The 25,516-nt window shown below is 44.2% G+C and overlaps 1 protein-coding gene across 1 annotated transcript in view; it reads right to left on the bottom strand.

The window, feature by feature from the left end:
* Positions 1-25,516, bottom strand: part of Hunk (hormonally up-regulated Neu-associated kinase) — a 102,917-nt gene that overhangs the window by 47,578 nt on the left and 29,823 nt on the right. Inside the window, exon 2 of the mRNA XM_070030562.1 lies at positions 17,601-17,893. Within this exon, the coding sequence (XP_069886663.1) occupies positions 17,601-17,893 (293 nt within the window). The remainder of the gene's footprint in view (positions 1-17,600; positions 17,894-25,516) is intronic.

The raw sequence follows: 25,516 nt of genomic DNA, 5'->3' as shown, positions 1-25,516 counted from the left end.
ATTCTAGCATGCAAGCAACATCAGCCAGTCACGAACAGATCTGGTGAAGGAGTATTTTTTTTAAAAAGAAAGAACTAAGTGTACTTAATTCATCTGTCCCACCATGCCTAGACACTTGGTATCATGACAACTCATAATATAATATACTAATCTGTTTAGAAAACAAATATTATCATGGATTGAATAATGGATTCCAAAGATACCCGAGTCCAAATCCTTAGTGCTATACAAACCTGTTTGGACTTCTCACCACTGTATCTCAGTACTTTGCATTTCTACATATTCAGTAAAGAATAGTGACTCTAGACCACTAAAGAGACCATTTTAGACTTTTGGAAGCAAAATATGTATTTGTACAAAAGTACATATGTGGGGAAAAATAATGTATTTGTCATCAAATTTGTTATCGATGATTACATGCTCTTTGTCTTACATGATAGCCCATGAACTCGGACATACCATGAATATTAATTATAAAAGAATATTTCTTCATACACACACACAAAACATATATATCCCAATATTTAGGAAACACTCCATTCTTGGTGCAGCTTTTATAAATTTCCAGTACTGGAGTTTAACTTAGTGCCTCATGCTTACCTGACAGCTATTGTATCACTTGAGTCACACACTCAATGCTTTGTACTTTCATTATTTTCCAACCAAATTCTCACTTTCTTCCCAGACTGGCACAGACCACCATCCTCTTATTTCCACTTCCTACAAAGATGGAATGACAAGTGATACCACCGCATCCAGCTTTTTATTGGTTGAGATGCGGTCTCATGAACTCTTTTGCCCAGGCTGGCTTTGAATGGCAATCTTCCCAATTTTCTATCTCCCAAGTAGCTAGGACTACAGTGGTGAGCCACTGTACCAGGCTTGGGTCTAAATTTTATTTTCCTACATTTGAACAGAGAAATGAGGAAAAAAATACTCTTTTATCTCTACTGTAAGAAACTGAATGGTATAATTACGATAAAACAGAAACGTCAACTGATACACTACATCAACATGTAGAAACAAAAGGGAAGACTGGCCAGGGCTCTCTGTGGCACACAGAAGCGTGATGACTCATTTAACACAGACAGTTCCTCAAACCCAGCCTGGGACTTTCAGTTCATCCCAGAATTCTGGATTTGACCTCCATTTTAAATATTGGCAACAAACTCACATTTAAAATGCTAATGCTAGGCAGGCCAACCTTACAAGCAAAATAGAGCCTGCTAACTACCAATTTTCAACCTCAGTGTAGGTAGAGACCTAGCTATGAAGTTATGTGATTGCCCAGGATGAGTTTAGAGAAAGGGAGGAAAAAAAGACCAGGGTGTGCAAGTCACCGGGAGCATGGGCACTGTCACTTACAGCAGGCAGCAAAGGACACTGGGAAAGCAGGAAGACAGCCAGGAAGGCTGCTCAACCAAGGGAGAGATTTCAGTTCAAGAAGAAAAATTAAGTCATCATCAAATGGAGAAAAAAGGTAAGTTCTATGGTGCTGAATGGACTCAAAACTGGAAGAGTCAGACAGGCATCAGTGGCTCACACCTGTAATCCTATCTCAGGAAGTTAAGATCTGAAGATCAAGGTTCAAAGCCAGCCTGGGCAAAGAAGTCCCTGTGAGATTCTTATCTCCAAATAATCACTCTAAAACCAGAAATGGAGCAGTTGCTCAACATGGTAGAACACTAGCCTTGAGCAAAAGAACGCAGGGACAATAACAGGCCCTGAGTTCAAGCCCCAGGACCAGGAAAAGGAAAAAAATGGAAAGAATGCTGTGAGTACCAGGTCTAAACACCTGGATGAGAAGAAAGACCTCCTTCCTGTGAGCACTCATGATTAGGAAAGGATGAATACATTCACTTCAGTTCAAATGAAACAATACAGATACTGGGTGACTGGCAAGATGGCAGTCACAGCTTCCTCTGTCAGACTATGAATGGGTCTGAGAAACAAGGGAGACATTACTTACACTCAGAAGAGCACAAGTAAGGGAGGGCACTGAAAACAAGAAGACAGGAACGGGGGACGGCTGAAAGGTGACAGAATGAGGAGACTGCTTACAGTTCCAGCTCTGGTGTTCCCTGGGCAGGAGAGACTGAAGCCTGGTGGGTTTTACCACAGCTTGGTAGCCCAAAATGCAAATCCACTCCCATAAGCCTTAAACCCCAGTCCTGGGATGTGGTCGGTCACTGGTTTCCCCAATGTGACAGGCCAATCCCATAGGAGAAAAGTTTTCAGTCCCCATTGCTTGAGCTCCAGTGAGGCGCCATCTTGATGGAGGGCCTTCTGCTTGAGACCAACATACTTGGAGAACAAGTTCATATTATCTGCTTGGAAGCAACCTGCAGCCAAGCAGGCTTTGAGGCAGAAGAATCACGCAGACTTAGAAATCAAGGGCTCATCTCCCCAACTAGGGAGATTTAGGGCACCCAGCTAAGGTCCTAATATCGGACTACCATCAAAGAAAGACTCAGAGTGGGAGAGAAGTCTTTATTCAAGCCTTGCCAAGAGCAGCTCCGCCTTTTCCATTAAGAGAAGATTCACTGCTGAAGGCCCATTTCAGAAAACAAGGGATCTGGCCTCTGCGGCTGGTTTACAGCTCAAATCAGAGCGATCTGTTTATACTAGCGGCGTGCAACTAGGCAGGATTTGGAATTGAGCCATAACCAGGGGTCTTGGAGGTCAGATAACAATCAGGAATCAGGAATTTCTGGTCACCCAGCTTTAGTGCTCAGGTAGGAGACTGTTACCCTGGAGGCCAACACAGACAGGAAGAAGCCTGACTCAAGTGAAGAAGTTGACGCAAGTAACTGAGGGCTCCAGAGAGAGCCAGGGAAGCAGCGACAGGGGACCAGCGGCCCCACACTGGCTGGTGGGAGCCGTTTCGTTGCCTGAAGGGTTTGTCACAAAACAAGGCACTGGCCTTGGCTGGTCTGGAGCTCAGATGGGAGGAGGTACTGGAATGAGCATCATTAGCTCCTTGAAAGCAGCCTAAAGGCAGGTAGGCCCAGAGACTAGGTCTCACCTGGGGGCATGGGTAGCAAGGAACAATCAGTAGATGGTCAGGAGAAAATACTATGGGGAGAGAAGGATGCAGGCAAGCTGAGAATTCAAAGCAGCAACAGGAGCTCAGGGCCTGCAGGAGGTCAGTGACCCCATTCTCCAGCCTATTGCCTGAGAATCACTACAAAAACAGCACCAACCCTGTGGCTGGCAGGATTCTCTGGTATGTCTGGAGGCTTGATGCCAGGTGGGGGATGGAGCTCCAAGTACAGGACCAAGGACCCACACACTACAGGCCCCTCAGTCAGCCTTCCATAGGGCAGCAAATTGCTGAGCAGGGTCTAAGAGAACTGAAACCTGCGGGCACAGCAGTTGAGACACTCAGTTCTCTAATCCCTGTGCAGAACTCAGTTCTTTAGTCCGTGCCCCCCCCCCCCCATGTTCTCTTCAGGGAGCAAAAACAAGAGGACTTGTGCAACAAGTAGGAATCTGGTCTGTAGACTAAACACCACCATGCATCTATCAAAGGCTTCCGGTACACAAATAAGGGAAGTTTCTAAGATGGAAGCAGCACAGAAGTAGAAATTGACCCTTGACCTGCCTTCAAACCACAAATAACACCAATCCAAACACAAATGTAAGAGAGCCTAGCTAGTTCTATCTGAGAGGTTCTGGGGAGCCAGGCCACATACCTTATGCACATGGGCCAAAGTTTGGCTACTGAGCTAACCCCAGTCCAGTGTAAAGAGATTACACTACAATGCTCCTGTTACACAGTCCTGTCTGTTATAAACACTCTGACTGCAAGATCATGGGTAATTTAAAACATATAGCCAATGATTTGGCTCCAGATGAATAAATCTCTACTCAAGTTCGTAAGATGAGGAAACAAGGCAATATGACATCTCCAGAGGTCAAGAACCCCACAGTCACAGATGTTAAGGAAAGTGAAGAGGAAGAAAGTCCAAAGAAGTCAACAACATAATTATAATGGTCAATGAAATATGAGGCATATACAAATTATAATAATGATCAATGAAATAAGAGGCATATACAAAAAGCTAAATGGATGATATCTGAGGATTGCAGTTTAAAGCCAGCCTGGGCAAGAAAGTACCTGAAAACCAGAAGTGGCATTGTGGCTCAAAGTGGTAGAGAGCTATTCTTGAGCAAAAAGCATGGAGGGACAGTACCTAGGTCCCAAGTTCAAGTCCCACGATTGACCCAAAAAAAAAAAGGCTAAATGGATTCCAAAAGGATACAAATAAACTGAAAAAACTCAAATAAGCAACTGAACAAAGTAAAGAAAACAATACAGGATATGAAAAGGGAATTCTATAAAGATACAAGAATCCCTGAAAAAATTATAAAATTGAAATTCTAGAAATGGGAAGCTCAGTATGTCAAAATAAAAAAATGTGGAAAGTGTCTACAGTAGAGTAGATCAGATTGAAGACAAAATATTGGACTCAAAGACAAAGTAGATGTATTAGAGCAGTTAGATGGAGAAATAGAGAAGGAAAAAGAGGTATGAGTGGAACATACAAGACTTCTGGGAAACCATGGGACCTATATTTCTTTGGGCCTGGCTTACTTCACTTAATATAATTTTTCCAAGTCTTTCCATTTCCTAACAAATGGGGCAATGTCATTCTTTCTGATGGAGGCATAGAATTCCATTGTGTATATAGACCACATTTTCTTGATCCATTCATCTACTGAGGGGCATCTGGGTTGGTTCCATATCTTAGCTATAGTAAATAATGCTGCAATAAACATAGTTGTGCTGGTAGCTTTAGTGTGGTCTTGTTTGTGATCATTTGGGTAAATGCCCAAAAGTGGGATTTCTGGGTTCTAGGGGAGCTCTATGTGGAAACGGTCAGCTAAGTTGATGTTAGGCAAAATGAACTCCAAGATAAGGATTCAATTTTTTTTCTTTCCTGCTATTGTTTCTAACATATTTATAAGATGAGTTCTTTGTTGCTTTGTATGTCCCTCCCTCATGGTATAACCCCTGCTTTCACTGTATTTGATGTTGGTATAATTTGTGGAGGGGAAGGGAAAAAACAAATTGTTTAAATAGGGATATAGGTAGACCCATTGCAACAATGAGACATACGAGCCGTTAGAGAAAAATGAAATTTACAACTTTGGCTGGGGAGAGGGGGGAAAGGAAGAGGAGGGAAGGGGATGAGAAGGGGAAACAAAGGAGGAGGCAACAATACTTGGTAAATGTACTCATTACCTTGCCCATGTAATTGTAACCCCTCTGTACAGTATTTTCACAAAAAAAAAAGACTTCTGGAGACCTATTAAGAGACCAAATTTAAGAATCATAGGCATAGACGATGGAGAAGAGATGAAAGCTAAAGGAACAAGACAATAAAGTAATAGGAGAAAATTTCAAGTACAGGAGGGTCTTAGGACACCCAACAAGTTAGACCAGGAAAGAATAACCTGGAGACATATCATAGTTTAAACAATGTGTGCTGAAGAAGACGAGAACAATAAAAGTGTAAAAGGCAAATAGCAAATCACCTCTAAAGGCAAACCCATTGGAACAACAGCAAATTTCTCAACAGAAACCATAAAAGCAAGGAGGCATGGGATAATGTATTTCAAATGCAAAAAACAAACAACAAGAAACTGCCAACCTAGATTTCTCATTTGTAGAGTACAGACTTAAAAATGAAGATAATAGCTGGGTGCTGGTAGCTTACTCCTATAATCCTAGCTCAGCCTGGGCTGGAAAGCTCAGGAGACTCTTATTAGTTACCAAGAAAAGGCAGAAGTGGAGCTGTGTCTCAAGTAGTAGAACATTAGCACAGAGCAAAAGTCTCAGGAATAGTGCTTAGGCCCTGAATTCAAGCCCAGAACAACAACAATAAAAAAAAAAAGATGATAATGATGATGACAATGACAACACTGACGATAAAGAGTAATGGAAATAAAAGGACTGTCTAGGAGGGGTTATCTAGGAGGGAGAGGGGTAAGAGAGAGGATATTGAGAGGTGAAGAGGATCAAAGGATATACATACACACACACAAATGTATAGAAGAAGGAAGGGAGGGATCGAATTATGGTAGAGGAGTATATTTGTTCAGTGTGCACTACGTGTATGCATGGAAGTATCACAATGAAACACGCTCATACCACAAATATATGTGAACTCAAAACAGAAGAAAAGACAAAGCATATTGTTGGCATGTTACAACTATCACAATGGAACCCGTTAAACAATCAATTATGCTAGTTAAAATACCTTAAAAAAATACATAGTATACTTCAAAGCCCGTGGCCTTTAAAATGTATTACATATATCCTAATACAAGATGACTACACTTCTTTTTCCAATGTGCCTCTTAAGGAAGAGATTTTGGAAAACATAGATACAAAATGTCAGAAATGCAAGGGAATTATCATGTGACTACTCCTACTATTTAGTAAGGAAGCTCTACCATCATATTTAAGACTGTATACTAAAATGTTAGCACAGTTAATTTTAGAAATAAGTGTTTTTGTACTTCCCCCTCACATTTCCTGAAACAATGATTCTAATTTGTCAAGGGGAAGAAGTAAGATTGTTCTTTTAGTCATTGTATAATGTGTCCAATAGAATATCCACTTTCCCTTGATTACATGATTGTAGGGAGACACTTAGAGGAGGTGATGTTCTAGACAGTGAAGTTCTGGACATCTTCAGACAACAAAGCACACTTTGTTTCTGTATGTAAAATACTTGCCAGAAATCTTGCCCCAAACCGTAAGCACCCATTTAAAAGCTGTATAACTTAAGCATTCGGTGAGCTTTTTTTACTTTGTTCTCTCAACCATATCAGTTGTGAAGCCCTACCTCTAAAAGCCCTGTCAAATGTCTTTGCTCCCTTTCTATCAGGTTCCTTGGGTTACTTCTAGATTCCCCATCCCCCAACTCATCAGTGAGTCAAATCAAGGTTTACATGTCTTCTCGAACTTGTTGAAAGTATGCCCCCAGAAAGTAAGAGATTTGTGAAGACTTCGTAAGGTACCTCTTCTTTTCCGAAAACCATGACGACCGACCTAAGTTGGCATCTATTCAAACATATACGGTAATTCCAAGACACATGCTCACACATACAAAATAGCGTGCCAGAAATAGCCTAAACTGTGATTCTATGAAAACCAATTCCATAGCAGCAACACCACAGTGTGTTTCAAGTGAAATTAAGCCTTTTTGCCTGGGAAGAATAGAAGTCACACCAAGGCAATGAGGAGAAATTTGGTTCAGAATAAATATCTTGCAGAAAAGCAGCATAAAGAGATGGGGTAAAAGTAGCTGCCAAGAATAATCAAACCAGGCTGTGTACTGCTGAGCTACAAAAATCCAGAGAACACTACAATCATTAGAATAGTATCATCAACGAAAGACTAAAAGTAAAAGAAAACAAAGGGGGAAAGGTACTATCTGCCTTTTAAAATCAGCAAAATGTCATAAACCAGGGGGACGTATAAAACTACCATTATTGCGCAAAATGAAAAAGGTAAATTCAGCTCAACAGCATGATCTTCCCACCCACCCCATCTCAAACCCCCAGGAAAAATGGACAGAACAAACCTGTCTAACCTGCAGTATTTACCCGTATGTTTCCCTTTTGTTCAGGTTTCTAAAAGATTCCAGTGGTAACCAGCCTAACCGCCTAAAGGTCCTCTAATCAGTAATAAAAAGGTGAGCGACCTTCCTCTGTCCTGGGTTGTAGACTTGGTCTTTGTCATTTGAAATGTATCTAGAAGGAGTAGGAAGTCTGTTTTCCTCGTGACTCCTCACAGAAAAGGTCCTAATGTCTAACTTGTAAAAGTCGCTTTTCCCGTTACCCTGTGTTCTCCACTGGGTTAGTTCATCTCCAGATTCAACCAATATCAGATTGAAAATCCTCAAGGGGGATGGGGGGGGGGGGGAGTTTCTGTACTGAACATTCATACTGTTTTTTGCTTACCATTAAACAGGGAAGAATAACAACTATTTAAACAGCATGTATAATACATTAGGTATTATAAGTTATCTAGGGGTGATTTAAAGTATACAGAAAGATGTCAGATAACATGCAAAGACTATACATTGGTACGTGTGTGTTTATGTGTGTGCGTGCATGCATGTGCCAGTCCTGGGCTTAAACTCAGTGTCTGGGCTCTGTCCTTGATCTTCTTTGTGCTCAAAGCTAGCGCTCTACCACTGAGCCACAGATCCACTCTGGCCTTTTTGGCGGTTGATTGAAGATGAAGAATCTCACACTTTCCTGCCTGGGTTGGCTTTGAACCATGATCCTCAGTTCTCAGCCTCCTGAGTTACTAGGCATGAGTCATCAGCACCAGCTCAAGACTAAAAATTTTCTATAAGGGACTTAAGCATGCACAGAATTTGGCATCTTCATCAAGTTCTGGAACCCATCTCCCAGAGAGACTGGTCTAAGACTGTATTTACCCAAATGAGTGGAAAATGTATGGACAAGTGTTTATAACAGCTTTATTCATAATCTTGTATAAGTGGAAGGATTCAAATGTCCTCCAGTCAGTGAGAGGAGAAGCAAGCTGTGATCTGCTGAGACAGTGACAAGAATGAATGAGGTCTGGAGGGAACTGTGAACAGACGCAGGGAAACCTCCCATGCTTGTCTTAAAAAGAAAGAAGCCAGTCTGAAAAAGCTACTTGCTGGATCACTCCAGCTACACGACATTCTGAGAAAGGAAAAACTACACAGGTGGTTAAAAAAAAATGAGTGGATGCCAGGGATGGAAAGGGAGGAAGAGGGAAAATAGGGCAAGGAGGTAGAGGAGAGAAGATCTGGAGGGTAGTGAAATTATTCTTTATGATATTGTAGTGGTGGTTCCATGGCATCGTGGATTTGTTAGAACCTACAGGAATGCACAACGTAGAGTGAACCCCAGTGTGACAGGTTTGGGTAGACAGAGCTGGAGGGAGGCAAAGGTCCTTAGAACAAAGGCTAGTCTCTGTGCCAAACAAGGAGACACCGCAGGAGCAGCCCTTTGGCAAGGCACAAGCAGGACACCCAGACGGACAGTGAGCACAGGAAGAGAAAAAGCTTCTAGATCCTCCGAACTGGGTAGTTCCAAGGAAAAATGCCCAATAGGGCAGACTTGACGTTGACATGAGGAGTTTCTAGAGATGGAAAAAGGACTGAAGGACTCTTGCACCAACTCCACTTGCGTCATCTACTCATGGGCCTTTGTTGTAGGTTTTCATTCAAAATAGCCATTCCTGACTATGAAAAGTTCACTCTCCTTTCCATCCCACCCACCTGGCCAAAATTCCCCTGCATGGCTTTAAAGATGTCACTGTGCAGGTTTGGAGAATGGCTGCAAGAACCTCCAGGCCCTACAACGCCAGACGGGGAGTCAGGAAGGAAGCCTGCTCTGACACGCGTGGATCCTGGCTTGGGGAAGAGAGGCAGGAAGGATGCTATCTGTGACACACATAGATGCTGGCTTGGAGTACAACAACTGCTCTGACCTCCTGGGAGCAAAGACCACCGGGAGAGTCATGGGGAAAGAGTGAAGGTGTGGCTCTGACTGTGCCTGCGTCCGCTGTACACATGTGTGCACGAGTCTGCATATGCGCATTTCAAGTGCAAGCACATATTCATGTGGGTGTACACAGGTGGATGCCTGTGGGGGAAGAAAGGAGTGTGTGTATGTGGCTATGTGCACACACCTTTCTGCACGTGTGTGAAACTGTACTTTTCCATGTGCCTTTATGTGTGTGCACACAGGGCGGCTATGACTGCACATACATGAGCACACGTGAGTGTGTGCATCCCACACTTGTAGAACAGCCGGATGGGATTGAAGGAAGATGTCATCCCTGGGCCTTGGCCTAGGGATGTGAGCTAGAAACCCCAACAAAGTAGAGATCGAAACTGAGGAGTGGAAACTCAGAGGAGGGCCTGCAAAAACAAAGGGAAGAGCTGAAAGGCAGAAAACTGAGATGGCCAGGATTCAAAGAGGGGTGAGAGACCAGGCGCCGGTGGCTCACACCTGTAGTCCTAGCTACTCAGGAGGCTGAGATCTGAGGATCACGGTTCAAAAGCCAGCTCAGGCAGGAAAGGCCATGAAACTCTTACCTCCAATTAACCACCAGAAAACCAAAAGTGGCGTTGTGGCTCACATGGTAGAGCACTCACCTTGAGCTGAAGAGTGGAGGGACAGCTCCCAGGCCCAGAGTTCAAGCTCCATGACCAACAACAACAACAACAAAAAAGGAGGGGTGAGAAGTCCCGCATGAGACACGGAAGACCAGGGAATAGTGGAGTCACGGAAATTGTTGAGCAGAGACAGACAACAAAATATGGTAGCCAGAGTTCCTGACAGAAGACAGGTTCCTTTCTCTTCTCTAACTGACAGCCGCTCATTCAATCTCCCTGGGCTTCAGATTCTGAAGGACTGAGAGGACTGGAGGCAGGGCCATTAGCTGAGGAAGCACAGCCATGGATTCTACCTGCTTTGTGGCCTCTGAAAAGCACCAGGCAGCGGGTATGAGATGAGAGCGTGGATTTGGGGGCGGGGCGGGGGGGGGGGGGGAAACAGTGGGACTGAAGAGTCTCACATGAGGAGAAGAGAGGTCTTACAAGGAGTGACAAATACGCAATGAGGAAACCCCATTGGGGAGCATGGCTTACAAAAGACTGAAGGACGGGACCCAGGAAGGGCTAACCCAAACTCAGGCAGGATTAACTCTGAAGAAGAAAGTTTTGCCTGTGGGGATAGCCACACGATGGATTTTAGTAATAAGCCAAGAATACAGAATCTAAGAAAAGCCTCGAACTCCCCAAGGCAAACAGGCATTTTGTAGCTAACAAGAGGGTTTTGATTGTTTGGTTTTTCTCTGGGCTTAGGCTTTATCTTCAAAAGCACTGCATTAAGACCAAATGATTTTTTTAAATCGTGGATTTATTTATAGGATGGGTATGTTCGTAAAACACAAGAAGGATCTGTTAAGCCTGGACCTCAATTATTTATTCAAAAGGAAATCTCAACGGAGTTTCTATAATGTTCCAGAATCAAATTCTGTTTATAAAAATGACAAAACTAGTCACTCAAAAGATGGCATTCTATAAACTGTGGCCTGAAAAGAAAAGAACACAAATTGGCACTAACTCAGTAAAGAAAGCCCTCTGAAATTCTAGGGAGAAGGTGGAATATTCCAGAAAGAACCTGGGATTGGCCACCAGAAAGCTTCCGTCAGTGCCATCTCTGACATTACCTATACCCATTCCATTTTCATTCGTTTCACCTGCGCGCCCTGGATTGGGCCTGGGTCTAAACCACCATCTGGGTAGAAAACTGATCAGACAAGTAAAAAGTCAGGGGTAAGTGCCTGGAAGGCCGATGGAGGCTGGTGTGGGAGTCCACGGCCAGGATGGCCAACCTGGAGGACTTCCCGGAGAAGGCGAGCATGGAGCTAAGATTCAGTCAGATAAAGACGGGGAGGACTCACAAGGTGAGGACAGCCAAGGGGCCCTGAGCCCTGGCCATTGACAAATAAGATGTCGTTGGTGACAACGCCATCAAGTCAGTCCTCATGGAAAGGCTCAGGAGGAACCCTTGCGATTGGAAGTCCACAGTGACCGCAAAAGTGGATGACCTGCTCTCCCTGCTGTGCACCTGTGTGAAGAGGCACCAAGCCACCTGGACACAGGCGGTCTGGCCGAAAGTCAGCACCGCTGACCACTGTCCATGCCAACCCTCCAAAGGGCGGGGCTACCACTTCGTGAAGAAAAAAGGGATCTCATCTGTCCAATCAGAGTTTTCAGAACCCAATGACACGCAAAGCCTTTCATCTAACCACTGTCACCAGACACGCGCCTGCTTTCAGCAGAAGGCCCTGGGATCGCAACCAGCTCCTGACTGTGAGCAGAAATGATCCCTTGTCATCTCCCTCACCACTGCTCCCCAGCCAAAGGAGTGGGTGGGGAAGCCCTACAAACCTGAAAGTTAGGAGCGCTTCTTAATCTCACTCTAGTCCAGGTTGTATCTGCTTCTCGTCAAACCCAAGAGAGAAAAGAAAAGCCCCTCCCTCCCCACCATCCTCCCAAGCTCCGAGGGCCCTTGCCCAGTATTGACCAAGAAGCAGAGCCATGGCCCCGTAAGGCACAGAGCTGATACATGTCCAAGCGCGGGTTCTAGCACACGCTGGTCAGGGGTTTAAAGGCATGCTCAATTACTCAGTAATGTTGTGTCTGTACCGTTCCACCGGCATGTGTTCTTTTGAATGAACAGATGAATCTCCAATTAGATTCTCAGCAGAAAGAGCCTTCTCGCTGAGTCACATGAAGCATCAATGCTCTGGATACAATAGGCAAATCATCACGTTTTGGGATTCTGCCAAGAGAGCTCACTGGAAAGGGGAGGGAGGATGCTGGAAGGTGCCAGTAGCTCATGTAATTCTAGCTGCTCAGGAAGCTGAGATCTGAGGATTGCAGTTCGAAGTCAGTCCAGGCAGAAAAGGCCAAGAAACTCCAACTAATTAATGTCCAATTAACCACCAAAAGGCTGGAAGTAGAGCTTGGCTCAAGTGATATAGCACTAGCCTTGAGCAAAAAAGCTCAGGGACAGTGCCCAGGCCCTGAGTTCAAGCCCCAGTACTAGTATCAAAAAGAGAGGGGTGAGAAGAGGGAGACAGGGAAGGAGAGAGAGAAGGAGGGAGGGAGGGCGGAAGGAAGGAAACACTCTTATATGTTAGATGTGGAGTAACTAAGGCAATCTTAGAGTCATGGAAAAATTAAGTTGTGTAGGAATTAGTCCTTTTCTATTATAGCAAAAATCTAGATAGGCCCACTATTGCCTGTAACTAAATCCTATATAGATTTTTTTTTTTTTTAATTTTTTTTTCCGGTCGTGGGGCCTGAACTCTGGGCCTGGGTGCTGTCCCTCAGCTCTTCAGCTCAAGGCTAGCGCTCTACCACTTGAGCCACAGTGCCACTTCCGGCTTTTTTCTTTTTGCTTATGTGGTGCTAAGGAATCGAACCCAGGGCCTCAGGCATGCAAGGCAAGCGCTCTACCACTGAGCCACCTTCCTAGCCCCTTTATATAGATTTTTTTTAATCTACTACAAGCTAGGCACCTGTGACTTATGCCCATAATCCTATATTCAGTAAACTAAGATCTAAGGATTGAGGTTCAAAGCCAGCCTGGACAAGTGAGGCTCTGAGTCCTAGCCCTAGATCTGGCAAGCATATGCATGCACGTGCACACGCACACACACACCACAAATCTACTTATTTATATGATTTATTTAATTAGGTTGTCTTCTTTTAGATAATATTTACACGGTTCTGGATAATTAAATATTTAGGTTTATTATCATAGGGAGACAAAAGACAGAGCCTTCACTAAAAAAGCTGACAGGACAGCGAAGGTTTAGAACTTCCTTTCCTACAGACAACCACAAAGCTTTAAGTCACACAGCCACAAAGGGCTTGTTCAAAACCCTTGTCTGTTATCCAATCCACATGCCCAGAAATGTATCTCCAAAGGCTCCAGAGTATCTCAGAAATCCTATACTATCTTAATTCATTTGAAAAAAAAATCCAGTCTGGAAATAATTTCTGAAATTCATTCCTCACCTACAACGTGAGGACGAAAATTCTCCCCAACATTACAGTAAAATAAGTGTCCCAAAGGATTTATAAAAATACACGTATATAGGGATTACCAAGTAACAAATGAGGAGTCAAGGCATTTGGTCAGAAGCACCCATGAATACATTCTCAAGAAATACTTGAATGGATGTCTTGACAACCTGATCCTGTGGTGACATGCATTAATGAGACTGCTAGAGAGAAAAGCAAAGAAATGCTCCTAAGTCAATATTTACCTACATTCCCAACCTCCTCTAACTATAAAAGACCCTAAGCCTTCACCATTATTGGATTATGAACCTCTTTCCAAGAAGAGAGAAGAAAGAGAAAGGAGGTGAGAGGAAAAAGAGTATTGTCTCGGCTATCCAAACATTAAATTCATTCCCCTGACATCCTGACAGTAATTGAACTGAGAGGGATTGCATTTTGTTAAAAGACTTTAAAAGGGTTGTTGAGAATTCCCCCTACAGCAGAGACCTGTTTGTGATGAGCACGGCTTTCTCCTGATTTTCCTTTCCTCATACCACTGCTCGTACTTTTGACAGAACAAAACCCTTAGAAACACACCCAGACCCCACCAATAGGTCGGCCACTTGAAGTCCTCCGCGCCATTTTCGCCTGTGACCTGCAGGGTCAGTCTGTAACCCACGCGGATTCATTCCACAGGCTTAGACCTCCATCATCTTAATAAAGCCAGAGCCAGAGCCAGGCACCCTAACAGCATCATTTTCCTAATCATGGCAGAGCTGTGACACAGCAAACCGTGAAACATGTAGCTGGGAAAAGCCTAAAGAAAAGTCGTGTGCTTCTAATTTCTGAACATTCCCCGCCTTGTGGCTGGAAACCCAGCGCTGGAACAAAGTGTAATGGCCTGACAGCGTGTGTGCCTGAAGACACTCAGTGACGAGGTCTCCCTCCGTGAGGAGACAGCCTGCGCGGGCCTGCAGCCTTGCCAGGGCTGGCTCCAGGAAAGCCTAGGCAACAGCTTCTCCCCGCGGTTTCCCTGGCTTTAGACAAGGGAAGACAGGGCATCCCACGGTGCCAACCTCATTAGAAAGGACACGGCCCTTTCTTCCTGGAAAGAGTTCTGTTAAATAAAGCACCAGAGCTGCTTTCTTCTGCATCAGAAAATGAGCTGCTTTCAGAAAGATAAAAGGCACCATTAGATACCAAATTAACACACACACACACACACACACACACACACACAAACAGGCTTCCTTAAAAGTTCACACTGAGAGGTGTCATGTGATCCAGCAATTTCACTCCGTTTTTGTGAGTGTGTACCAATCCTGGGGCTGGAACCCAGGGTCTGGCTTTGGTCCAGGAGGTTTCATTGCTCAAGGCTAGCACTCCACCATTTGGGCCACAGCTCCACTTCTGGCTTTTCTTTGCGAGTTAACTAGAAATAAGAGTCTCACAGACTTTCTTGCCCAAGCTGGCTTTGAACTGAGATCCTTAGATCTCAGCCTCTTGAGTAGCTAGGAATAAAGGTGTAAGCTAATAGTTAGCAGTTAGCAATTTTATTCCTAAGAGTGGAAACCTTCAAGAGAAGTAGGAAACACAAAAACTCAGCAATGAAAGCCTCATCACAATATTACACATCATAGCCCAAAGGTGGAAGCAACCCAAATGCTCATCAATTGGTGAAGAGAGCAACTAACGTTGGTATAACTATACAAAGAAAAAAAAGGTACTGATACACACTATAAGATATACAAGTTGATATAATATGATGCTAAGCGAAAGACTCCAATTATAATTGTTTATAGGAAGTATCTAGGATAGGCAAATCCATACAGACAGGAAGTAAGTTGGCAGTTGCTGGTAGAAGGCAGACAGGAAGTGACTATTATAGAAACAGTTTCTTTCTTTCTTTCTTTCTTTCTTTCTTTCTTTCTTTCTTTCTTTCTTTCTTTCTTTCTTTTTTTTTTGGGGGGGGGGGGGTCAGTCATGGGGCTTGAACTCAGGACCTGGGTGCTATTCCTGAGTTCTTTTGCTCAAGGCTATTGTTCTATCACTTTAAGCCTCAGCATCACTTCCTGTTTTACAGAGGTTAATTGAAGATAAGAGTCTTACAGCCATGGAACCTTGATCCTCAGATCTCAGCCTCCTGAGTAGCTAGGATTATAGGCATGAGCCACTGGCTCCTGGCTTATCTTTTCTTTCTTTTCCTTTTTTGCCAGTGTAGGGCTTGAACTTGAGGCCTGGGCACTGTCTCTGAGCTCTTTTGCTCAAGGCTAGTGCTGTACCACACTTTGAGATATAGCTCCACTTCCAAGGGTTTCTTTTTTTTTTTTTTTGGTGGGGGGGTGGTGTCCAGTCGTGGGGCCTGAACTCTGGGCCTGGGTGCTGTCCCTCAGCTCTTCAGCTCAAGGCTAGCACTCTACCACTTGAGCCACAGCGTCACTTCTGGCTTTTTTCTTTTTGCTTATGTGGTGCTGAGAAATCGAACCCAGGGCCTCACGCATGCAAGGCAAGCGCTCTACCACTGAGCCACCTTCCCAGCCCCCCAAGGGTTTCTTTACTGGGGAATAAGTACTGCAGTGAAGTCACACATCTCTGAATATATCAAAAACAACTGAATTATGTTTAAATAAGGTAAAATTTAGAGTATGTGGATTACACCTGAACTTTAAATATAGGAAATATAATGTTTAAATATAGGAAAAATATACTTTATATGTACACACTTTTATTTTGAAAGAAATAATTAAACATACTTTTCAATTTTTCTCCACGGTGAGTAATTATTTATTATAATTCCAGTTAAAGAATAACCACACACTTACTAGTAAAAGGGAACTTACTTTTTTATTTTTTTGTCATTGTGGGGCTTGAACTCTGGGCCTAGGCGCTGTCCCTCAGCTCTTCAGCTCAAGGCTAGTGCTCTACCACTTGAGTCACAGTGCCACTTCCAGTTGTCTGAGTGGTTTATTGGAGAGAAGAGTCTCATGCTTTTCCTGCCTGGGCTGGCTTTGAACCATCATCCTCAGATCTCAGCTTCCTGAGTAGCTAGGATGACAGGCGTGAGCCACCGGTGCCCAGCGGAACCTTACTTTTTGAGGGGGGATCAGTACTGGGACTTGAACTCAGGACCCCACACTTGCTCAGTTTGCTTGCTCACTCGGTGTTCCTCTTCTTGGGCAATGCCTCCAGCCCTGCTTTTTGCTGATTATCTTGAAGAAGGAGTCAGGCAGATTTTTCCATCTCAAATTGCAGTCCTCTAATCTCTGCCTCCTGAGAAGCTAGTATTACAGTCATAAGCCACCAGGCATCCAGGTTTAAATTCTTTTTTAATTTATTCGTTATCCTAGGTGTCCACCACCCATAACAACAATGCTAAGGACATCATTTCCACTCAGTTTCTGTGTGGAGCCCCCTCCCAGGCAAGAGCAAGGTGGTATGCACAAGTTTGAGTTCTTTAATTATTTGCAATGCTTGCTTGGGCTTTGGGGGGCCATCCCTGGATTTGCAGGGCAAGTTCAGAATTCAAATGATGACTCCATTCAAGGGAATGATGGATTGGAAAAGCTATTTCCTGAAAGCAAATAGAATGAGAACACCATCCCCCTGACTGGGTGAAAAACAAACTCATTCCATCTCATGACTGATCGTTCTTTCAGACACAAAGCCTCCTGACTTTGTCACTAATAAGAGCAACTCCCACTTACATAGCACTTACTGTGCTCCTGACCTTCTTCTAGCAATTCTAACTCACTGAATAGAGAGGGAAATGGTTTTAGTCCCATTATACAGATGAAAAGACTGGGGTTCAGAGAGGTGATAGAATTTACCCAAGATCGAGCAGTCATGAAAGGGCAGTGCTGGAGCACAGGCCACGTACTCTGGCTTCAGCCACTACATTGAATCCCCAGCAATGATGTGAACCCAATTTACAACGGAGTAAGCAACAGCTCCCCAGCCATGCTTGGAACTACCCATCATCCCCAGCGTGCTACCTACCTGTGGACCACGCCAGCCCTGTGCAGATGCTCAACTGCAGAGATGAGCTGTCGGATGTACCTGCGGGCTTCTGACTCCTCCAGCCGCTTCTTCTCATAGATCTTGTGCATTAAGTTGCCACCAGGACACAGCTCCATCACCAGGTAGTAGCTGTTTTCGGTCTCTAGGATATCCAGGAGCTGTGTGATATTGGGGTGGCGGATCATCTGTTGGATCTGCCCCTCTCGCCTCAGATTTTTGGTGACGTAGGTGTCCTTCTTGGCTCTCTTCTTATCGATGACTTTTATGGCCACCTGAAGAGAAACCGAAGAACATGGCTGTTTTCAGGCCCTGCCAAGCAAAGGTTATTTCTCAACTTCTCTCAAGAATGCTAGGAAAATGATATACACAAATCCAAAAGACAAAAGACCAATGCAGCACTGCCAGAAGAAATACTGGATCTAAAATAGTATTAGGAGCCAGGGGCTAGTGGCTCACGTTTGTAATCCTAGCTACTCAGGAGGTTGAGATCTGAAGATCCCAAGTAGAAAAAAGCTTTAGCACTCAAATCTAAGAGACTCTTATCTCCAACTAAGTAGCAAAAAGAAAGCAATGGAGGTGTGGCCCAAGTGTTAACACCATCCTTGAGTGAAAAAGCTAATAAATAAGAGCACAGAGTTCAAGCTCAAGTATCAACATTAAAAATAAATTTTAAAAAATAGATCAGGGCTCAGCAACAGTGCTTGCCCATCATGCATAAGGCTCTGGGTTCTAATCTCAGTACTGCAAATAAATAAGGCAATGATTAAATAGAATAGCATTGGTGTAAACATCTGGAATAGCAGCAGGGAAAAAAATCCTTTAGAAAGCAAGAGAGTGGAATTTGCTTTAAGCATCTTGCATGGTGTCTGGGTGGCTCTCCATGGGGAAGGAGTGGGAAAGAAACACATTTCTCAAGAGCAAAGGGCTCTCTTGCTCCCTTTCAGGACTGTCCACCATCCTACAACATCTGGGTCCACCAACATCCCCTCTGCAATCCCTGCAATCTTCTTCAGTTCTGGGATCCATTAGGGTACACAAGGAGGTACGGCGCAAGGATGAGGCTCTTCCGGTCTCCCCTGCCCCCAGTCTTTCTGTACCCTGAGCAGCCGGGCTCAGGTGACCTCTCACCCCTGGTAACTGGCCTTTCAGGAGAACTCACCACCCATCCTGCTGTCAGCTGTCAACCACACATCTCAGCTGCCCACAGGAAGCTCCTCCTGGACCAAATTCCCTACAATAAACCCGTTCAAAAACATAGGTGTAGAGCCAGGCATTGGTGGCTCACGCCTGTTATCCTAGCTACTCAGGAGGCTGAGATCTAAGGATCAAGATTTGAAGCCAGCCCAGGCAGGAAACATGAGAGACTCTTGATTATCTCCACTAAACTACTAAAAAAAAAAAGCCTAAAGTGGAGCTGTGGCTCAAGCGGTAGAGCCTTGGGCAAAAGAAGCTCAGAAACAGCACTCAGTCCCCGAGTTCAAGCTCCAGGGTACTCTCTCTCTCTCTCTCTCTCTCTCTCTCTCTCTCTCTCTCTCTCTCTCTCTCTCTCTCTCTCTCTTTCACTCTCTGTCTGTCTCTGTCTCTCTTTTGTGCGCACGTGTGTGTACGCGCGTGGGATGGAGGAAAGGATACAGGGAAAGGGGAGATGATCTTTTCCACTCAAAAGCTGTACTACTTCTCTCTCTCTTTTCCACTCAAAAGCTGTACTACTTCTCTCTCTCTTTTTCCTTTGGGGAGTCACTATTTCACCCTCCAAGTCCTAAAACCCATTATTCTTCACTATGGGAAGGGGAAACGTATGTGTGTGTATGTGCACCCACACAGGAGTGTTTGCACATCAATAACAAGACGAACTAGGGCTTTGAGTTCTCATTGCTTGCATGTGGCTGGTACTCTACCACTGGAGCCATGCCTCCAGTCCAGCTTTTTGACAATTAATTGGAGATAAAGTCTGGGGGACTTTTCTGCCCAGGCTGCCTTTGAATCTTCATCCTCCAGGTCTCATTCTCTTGAGAAGCTAGGATTATAGGCGTGAGCCACCAGCACCTGGCCACCTGTTCTTCCTGATGGCTTTACTTCCCTCTCTGATGAAACAGAGATCTGCCAGATGCTGGTTTGGACCCTCCTCCAAACACCCAAGCCACGGTCTCCCGCAGATACTTTCACAGCCAGCTATGGCAAGAAGACAACAGACCTTCCATTTCTGTTTCCTTCCCTTTTTTGGCAACTATATTTTCTGTTATATATTCTAATTACATAGTGCCTCTTTCATAGGCAATGCACAAGATTAGTATAGGATATATATATAATGGAGGTATATGTGTGTGTATATATATATATATATATATTAGAATAGGGTGTAGGTATATACATAAATGATAGATAAGTAAGTAAATATACATTTGCAGTGAGAGTTAGTTTCCGGACATAGTTCAAGATAAAATCATAAAAGCTTGCACTGTGACTACTGTTTATGAAAATGTATTGCATGCTTGGAAATTGTTGAGAGTAAAGTCTCCGTGTTCTTAAAATACACACAACACAAAGACACCCAGACATACACACACACCCATGTCCCCCACTGAGATAATGGCTATGCTAATGAGCTTGTGAAATCATATCACCATCGATACACATATCAAAACATCACACTAAACACAGTAAATACATGTGCATTTTACTTGTCAACTAAAACATAATTAGGCTATTAAAAAACAATGAAAAGAATGTTTTTTTAAAAAATGCACAAGTTGCTGGGCACTACTAGATCAGAACCATAATCCTAGCAACTCAGGAGGCGGAGAGCTGAGGATCAAGATTTGAAGCCAGCCCAGGCAGGAAAGTCCTCAAAAGTCTTAGCTACAATTAAACACACACACACACACACACACACACACACACACACACACACCAAGGGCACACACACACACACACACACACACCAAGGGCACACACACACACACACACACACACACACACACACACACACACACACACACACACACACACACACACACACACACACACACACACACACACACACACACACACACACACACACACACACACACCCCAAGGGCAAACTTTAGATTATATTAATAAAAAAGTCTTGCCCCTGTTAGCCAGATTGAACTGTTAAGAGTTCTGCCCTAGCTTCTCTGGCCCTCAAACTGGTCCTTGAATTCAGTCTACACTCCATTTGGAAATTAGTAGGCTGAACTCTGGTGGCATTTTTAATTTTAATTTTTTGCATTACTGGCAACTGAACTGAAGCATCATTCTTGCTAGCAAAAAACTCTACTACTTGAGCAACATCCTCAAATCCTTTTGTTGTGTTTCATCCGAAACAGGATCTTACACCATCACCTAAACTGGCCTTTAACTATGACCTTCCAACTTGTCTGCTGAGTAGCTGGGATTACAGGCATGTGCCATGCTTTCTTTGTTCATCAGTTTTAGGACTTGAATTCTGGGCTTGAGCGCTGTGCCTGAGCTCTTCAGCTCAAGGTGAGCGGGCTACCACTTTAGCTACAGCACCACTTCAGGTTTTCTGGTGGTTAACTGGAGATAAGAGTTTCACAGACTTTCTTGCCCAGGCTGGCTCTGAACCAGGATCCTCAGCTCTCAGCCTCCTGAGTTGCTAGGCGTGAACCACCGGCGCCTGGCTATCCTGCTTGATTGCTGAAGCTTTTCCGAGCTCACTGCTGCCTAGAGGAGCATTTCTGTCAGCCACACACCATGGGTCCACCCAGCCACCAGGCTGTCTTGAGTGTGATCTCCACACTCCCCAGCGATACATGCTGTCACACTAAGTATTCCTGCTGCCCTCATTCAAGTCACCCCAGTCCTCAGAGGCCAAGCCAAGAGCCATCTCCCTTCTAGAGACCCTTCCAACTGCCGCTTCCTTTTGTGCAACATGAGAAACTCAGCATTTTAAGGCAGGGTCCAGCCCCACTACACCACACACAGGATCTAATCAACAGGTGACAGATAGCTTGCTAATCCATGGAGTCATCAAGGTAAACTTAGCTGTAAACAGCGCAATCTATTATCACTTTAGGAGAACCAGTTTCAGCCGGGCACTGGGGGCCCATGTCTGTAATCCCAGCTACTCAGGAGGCTGAGATCTGAGGATCGGGATTCAAAGCCAGCTGGGCAGAAAAGGCTGTGAAACACTTAACGCCAATAAACCACCAGAAAACCAGAAGTGGTGCTGTGGCTCAAGTGTTAGAGCACTTGCCTTGAGCTAAAAAGCTCAGGGACAGCGCCCAGGCCCAGAGTTCAAGCCCCATGATCAACGACAACAACAACAAAAAGAGAATCAGTTTCAACTTAATAAGAGAATTTTAGGCCCTTCCTGTAAAGATAGAAAACAGCCAAGGCCAGGTCCTGGTGGCTCACACCTGTAATCCTTGCTACTCAGGATGCTGAGATCTAAAGATCACAGCTCAAAGCCAGCCCTGGTAGGAAAGGCTGTGAGATTCTTTTCTCTAACAAACTATTCAGAAAATGCCAGAAGTGGCACTGTAGCTCAAGTGGTAGAGTGCTAGCCTTGAACCAAAAGAATATCAGGGACAGTGGCAAGGCCCTGAGTTCAAGCCTCAGGATCTGCACCCCCCCCCCCAACACACACACACACACTCAAGGCAATCAGCAAAGGGACTTTGACCAGCATGGACAGGTCTCTGCATGTCACAGCAGAAGACCTGCACCACCCCAAGTCTGCGGTCAGTGCGCCCAGCACACAACATCTGTGGCTTGGCCCCAACCCACTCCATAAGTGCTAGAATAACAGCTTTATAAACCATGTTTATTCCTGACTGCTGTGTGTGTGTGTGTGTGTGTGTGTGTGTGTGTGTGTGTGTGTGTGTGTGTGTGTGTGTGTGTGTGTGTGTGTGTGTGTGTGTGTGTGTGTGTGTGTGTGTGTGTGTGATCATCCTTTTTGGGCGATGGGGGTGGGGGCTGAAAAGTAGAATTAAGTTATTAAGTTCTGTCTCTGCTTGGCTTGGTGGTTGTAATGTTTTAAAAATTACACCCTTTGGCAATGAAATCTTAATCTAAGTACTATGGATAAACAACCGTCTAAAAGCCAGCAGTAATACGATCTGCCTTTAAAAAAAAAAACAGAGCACACGATTATTGTTAGGATAATTTATTTTGCTTGTTAATTGCCTGTGCTCGTTTGAATACTGGCCACCCAAAGACATTAAGTGCTAATCCCCGGATTCTGTCAGTGCAACTTGAGTTGGAAAGAGAGACTTTGCAGATGTGGTCAAGGACTCGAGACGAGATGAATTCCTGGGTGGGCCTTGCCTGACTGCACCAGGCTCTTTCTCTGTTGGGACAGAGGAAAGTTTTGCACAAAATCCACAGAAGAGAAGGCATGTGCAGGAAGAGCCAGTTTACAAGGATGGAGCCACAGGCCAAGGGAGACTACCAGCTACCAGAAGCTAGAGGAAGCAAGGGCAGATTCTTCTTCAACAGTCTCTGGAGTAGGTGTAAAGTCCTACCAATTGCCTGGTTTGGGGCTCTCAGCATCCAGAACTCTCACTTTTCTACTTTAAGCCACCAAGTGTATGGAAATTTGTCGCTGCAGTCAAGAGAAACTATATGTTTGAAGAAGACGACAAGAACTTTAAGGACAGGAATTGTCGCCTGATTCAGCCCCTCTAGGGCACATTTCCAGGCACTATGAGACCTTCCATGGTGATCGTGAAAAACATCACTTTTTTCTTTTTTTTTTGGTGGTACTAGTGTTTGAACTTGAAGGCCTTAATCTTACTAGTCAAGTGCTTTACCCCTTGAGCCACGCTTCTGTCCCTTTCTGGTTTTTTTTTGTGGGGGGCTGGAATAGTGTCTTACTTTTTTCCTAGGTAGCCTGCATCACAATCCTGTTACTTAAGCTTTTAGTGTAGCTAAGGTGACAGGAGTCGATCAGAAGCAGAGTGAGGCGGGGTAGGACAGGACACGGTGGGAGTGGGGGATGTCTCATGAACATTTTTTACCTAGATTGGTTTCAAACCTTGAAACTCTCAATCTCCACCTTCCAAGTAGCTAGGGTGACAGGCATGAGCCACCATGCTTGGCAAAAACACCATCTTTAACAACTACAGCCTCTTTCTCCTCCTCACGCTTCTCATTCATTGCAATCCCAATGCTGGTGCTCTGCCACTCAAGCCACACCTCCACTTCCAGCTTTTTGCTAGTTAATCTCAAATTTATCTGCCAAGGCTGGGTTCAGACATTGGTCAGATCTCAGCCTCCTGAGTAGCTAGGATGTACAGGTGTGAACCACCAGTATTCGGCTAGATCCTGTCTTGAGCAATGGAGACAATTCACTGTGAAATCACAATTCTAGCTCTTCATTGCTGCTGAAATGCAAAGCGACCCCCACCCCCAATTTTCCACAGCAATCTGTTTTCAAAGATTTCCCCCCCCCCGCATTTCCAACAAAGGAAGTAGCAAAGTGTTGTACAATGCTAGGACATAACAGTTGGAAGCAGATTATTCATTTCTCAAAAGTTAACGGATCAAATAATATGGTAACTCTCTACCTTCGTTCCCCTCTGCCCAGTTCATAACAAGATAATTACCAGTGATGGACAAAATTTTTGTTTCCTTAAAAAAAAAAAAAAAAAAAAAAGCTAAGCATCTAAGAAAGTAATGAAAATCCTAGGGCTAGAAAAGCACACTAGAAAGTCTCTCCAGCATAAGAGGATTGGAGGATATGAAAACCCTAAGGAAGGAAATGAGTAGGCAGAAAGGTTTTTTGTCCTGAATGGAATGGGATGGAATGGGAGCATGGCTGTCTCCAGTGTGAAAGGAGAAAAGGATGCAGACAGGTCCCAGTCTTAAATGCGGTGTCAGAAGAGGATTCCTGCTAGAAGCCCTTGTCATTGATTAAGAGAGAAACCAAGGATGGAGCAATATGAGAGATGCACAGAACCACCCATGTTCACTTTCATAAAGCAGTTGGTCCCTAAGATAACGTACATAACGCACTTAGCACAATGCCTGCCACTAGTTAAATGCGCCCTAAACTGATGTCATTATTACCATTACCGTTCTACTTCCAACCAATCAGCCTACAGAGACAGTGAAAAAGCATTCAAGTTCATCAGCTGACAAAGAAATGTGCACTTCTTTGACCCACTGCCGGAGCACAGACACAAGCTTGCACCGTGTTTCAGTGTTTTGAACTGTCTGGAATAGAATATTCTTTACATCCCAAAGCAGTGTCTATCCATCTAGTCTCATCCTCTTTTGTTTTGTTTTGTTTTGCCAGTCCTAGGGCTTGATTGAACTCAGGGCTTTGGGCCATAGCACAACTTCCAGCTTTTTCTGTTTATGTGGTACTGAGGAATTGAACCCAGGGCTTCATGCATGCTTAGGCAAGCACTCTACCCTTAAGCCACATTCCCAGCCCTACACTCATCCTCTTTACTGACTTCATTGAGAATGTTTACATAGGATCAGTGTTAGCAGGAATTTAAATTCAGCCCCTCATCCAGGCTCACCCTTCACTGCCTTGAAAATGTATTACTCGGAGCCCTATCAAGAATTGTCAATGCCTCCAATCTCCAAAATGAAAAGTCGGATGGAAAGTGGAACTTCCATATGACTGAGAAAAAGGAAAATAAACTGAGCAACAAGACTCCTTTGTAATATCACAGAAATAGATGTGCCTGCTTTACCCCTTGTACAATAGTATGCTGTATTTTACAAAGTTCATTCCCCAGCAAATCACTTTTAAATCATCGAAATGCATGGGGAATAAGAAGTCCCGATCAACTGAATTTTCTTTTGACATGGAAATGAGCTTTCTTTCCCAGAACACTTTGGTTTCTTAATGAGTACTGTATGCTGGAATGAAATTAATCTTTCCTTGTTCAGTG

Source organism: Dipodomys merriami, unplaced genomic scaffold (genome assembly GCF_024711535.1).
Source record: "Dipodomys merriami isolate MVZ:Mamm:240054 unplaced genomic scaffold, mDipMer1.0.p SCAF_2, whole genome shotgun sequence".
In the NCBI taxonomy this organism is placed as follows: Eukaryota; Metazoa; Chordata; class Mammalia; order Rodentia; family Heteromyidae; genus Dipodomys; species Dipodomys merriami.
Note: the sequence above shows the minus strand (reverse complement) of the source record. Positions and strands in the feature narration are given on the sequence as shown.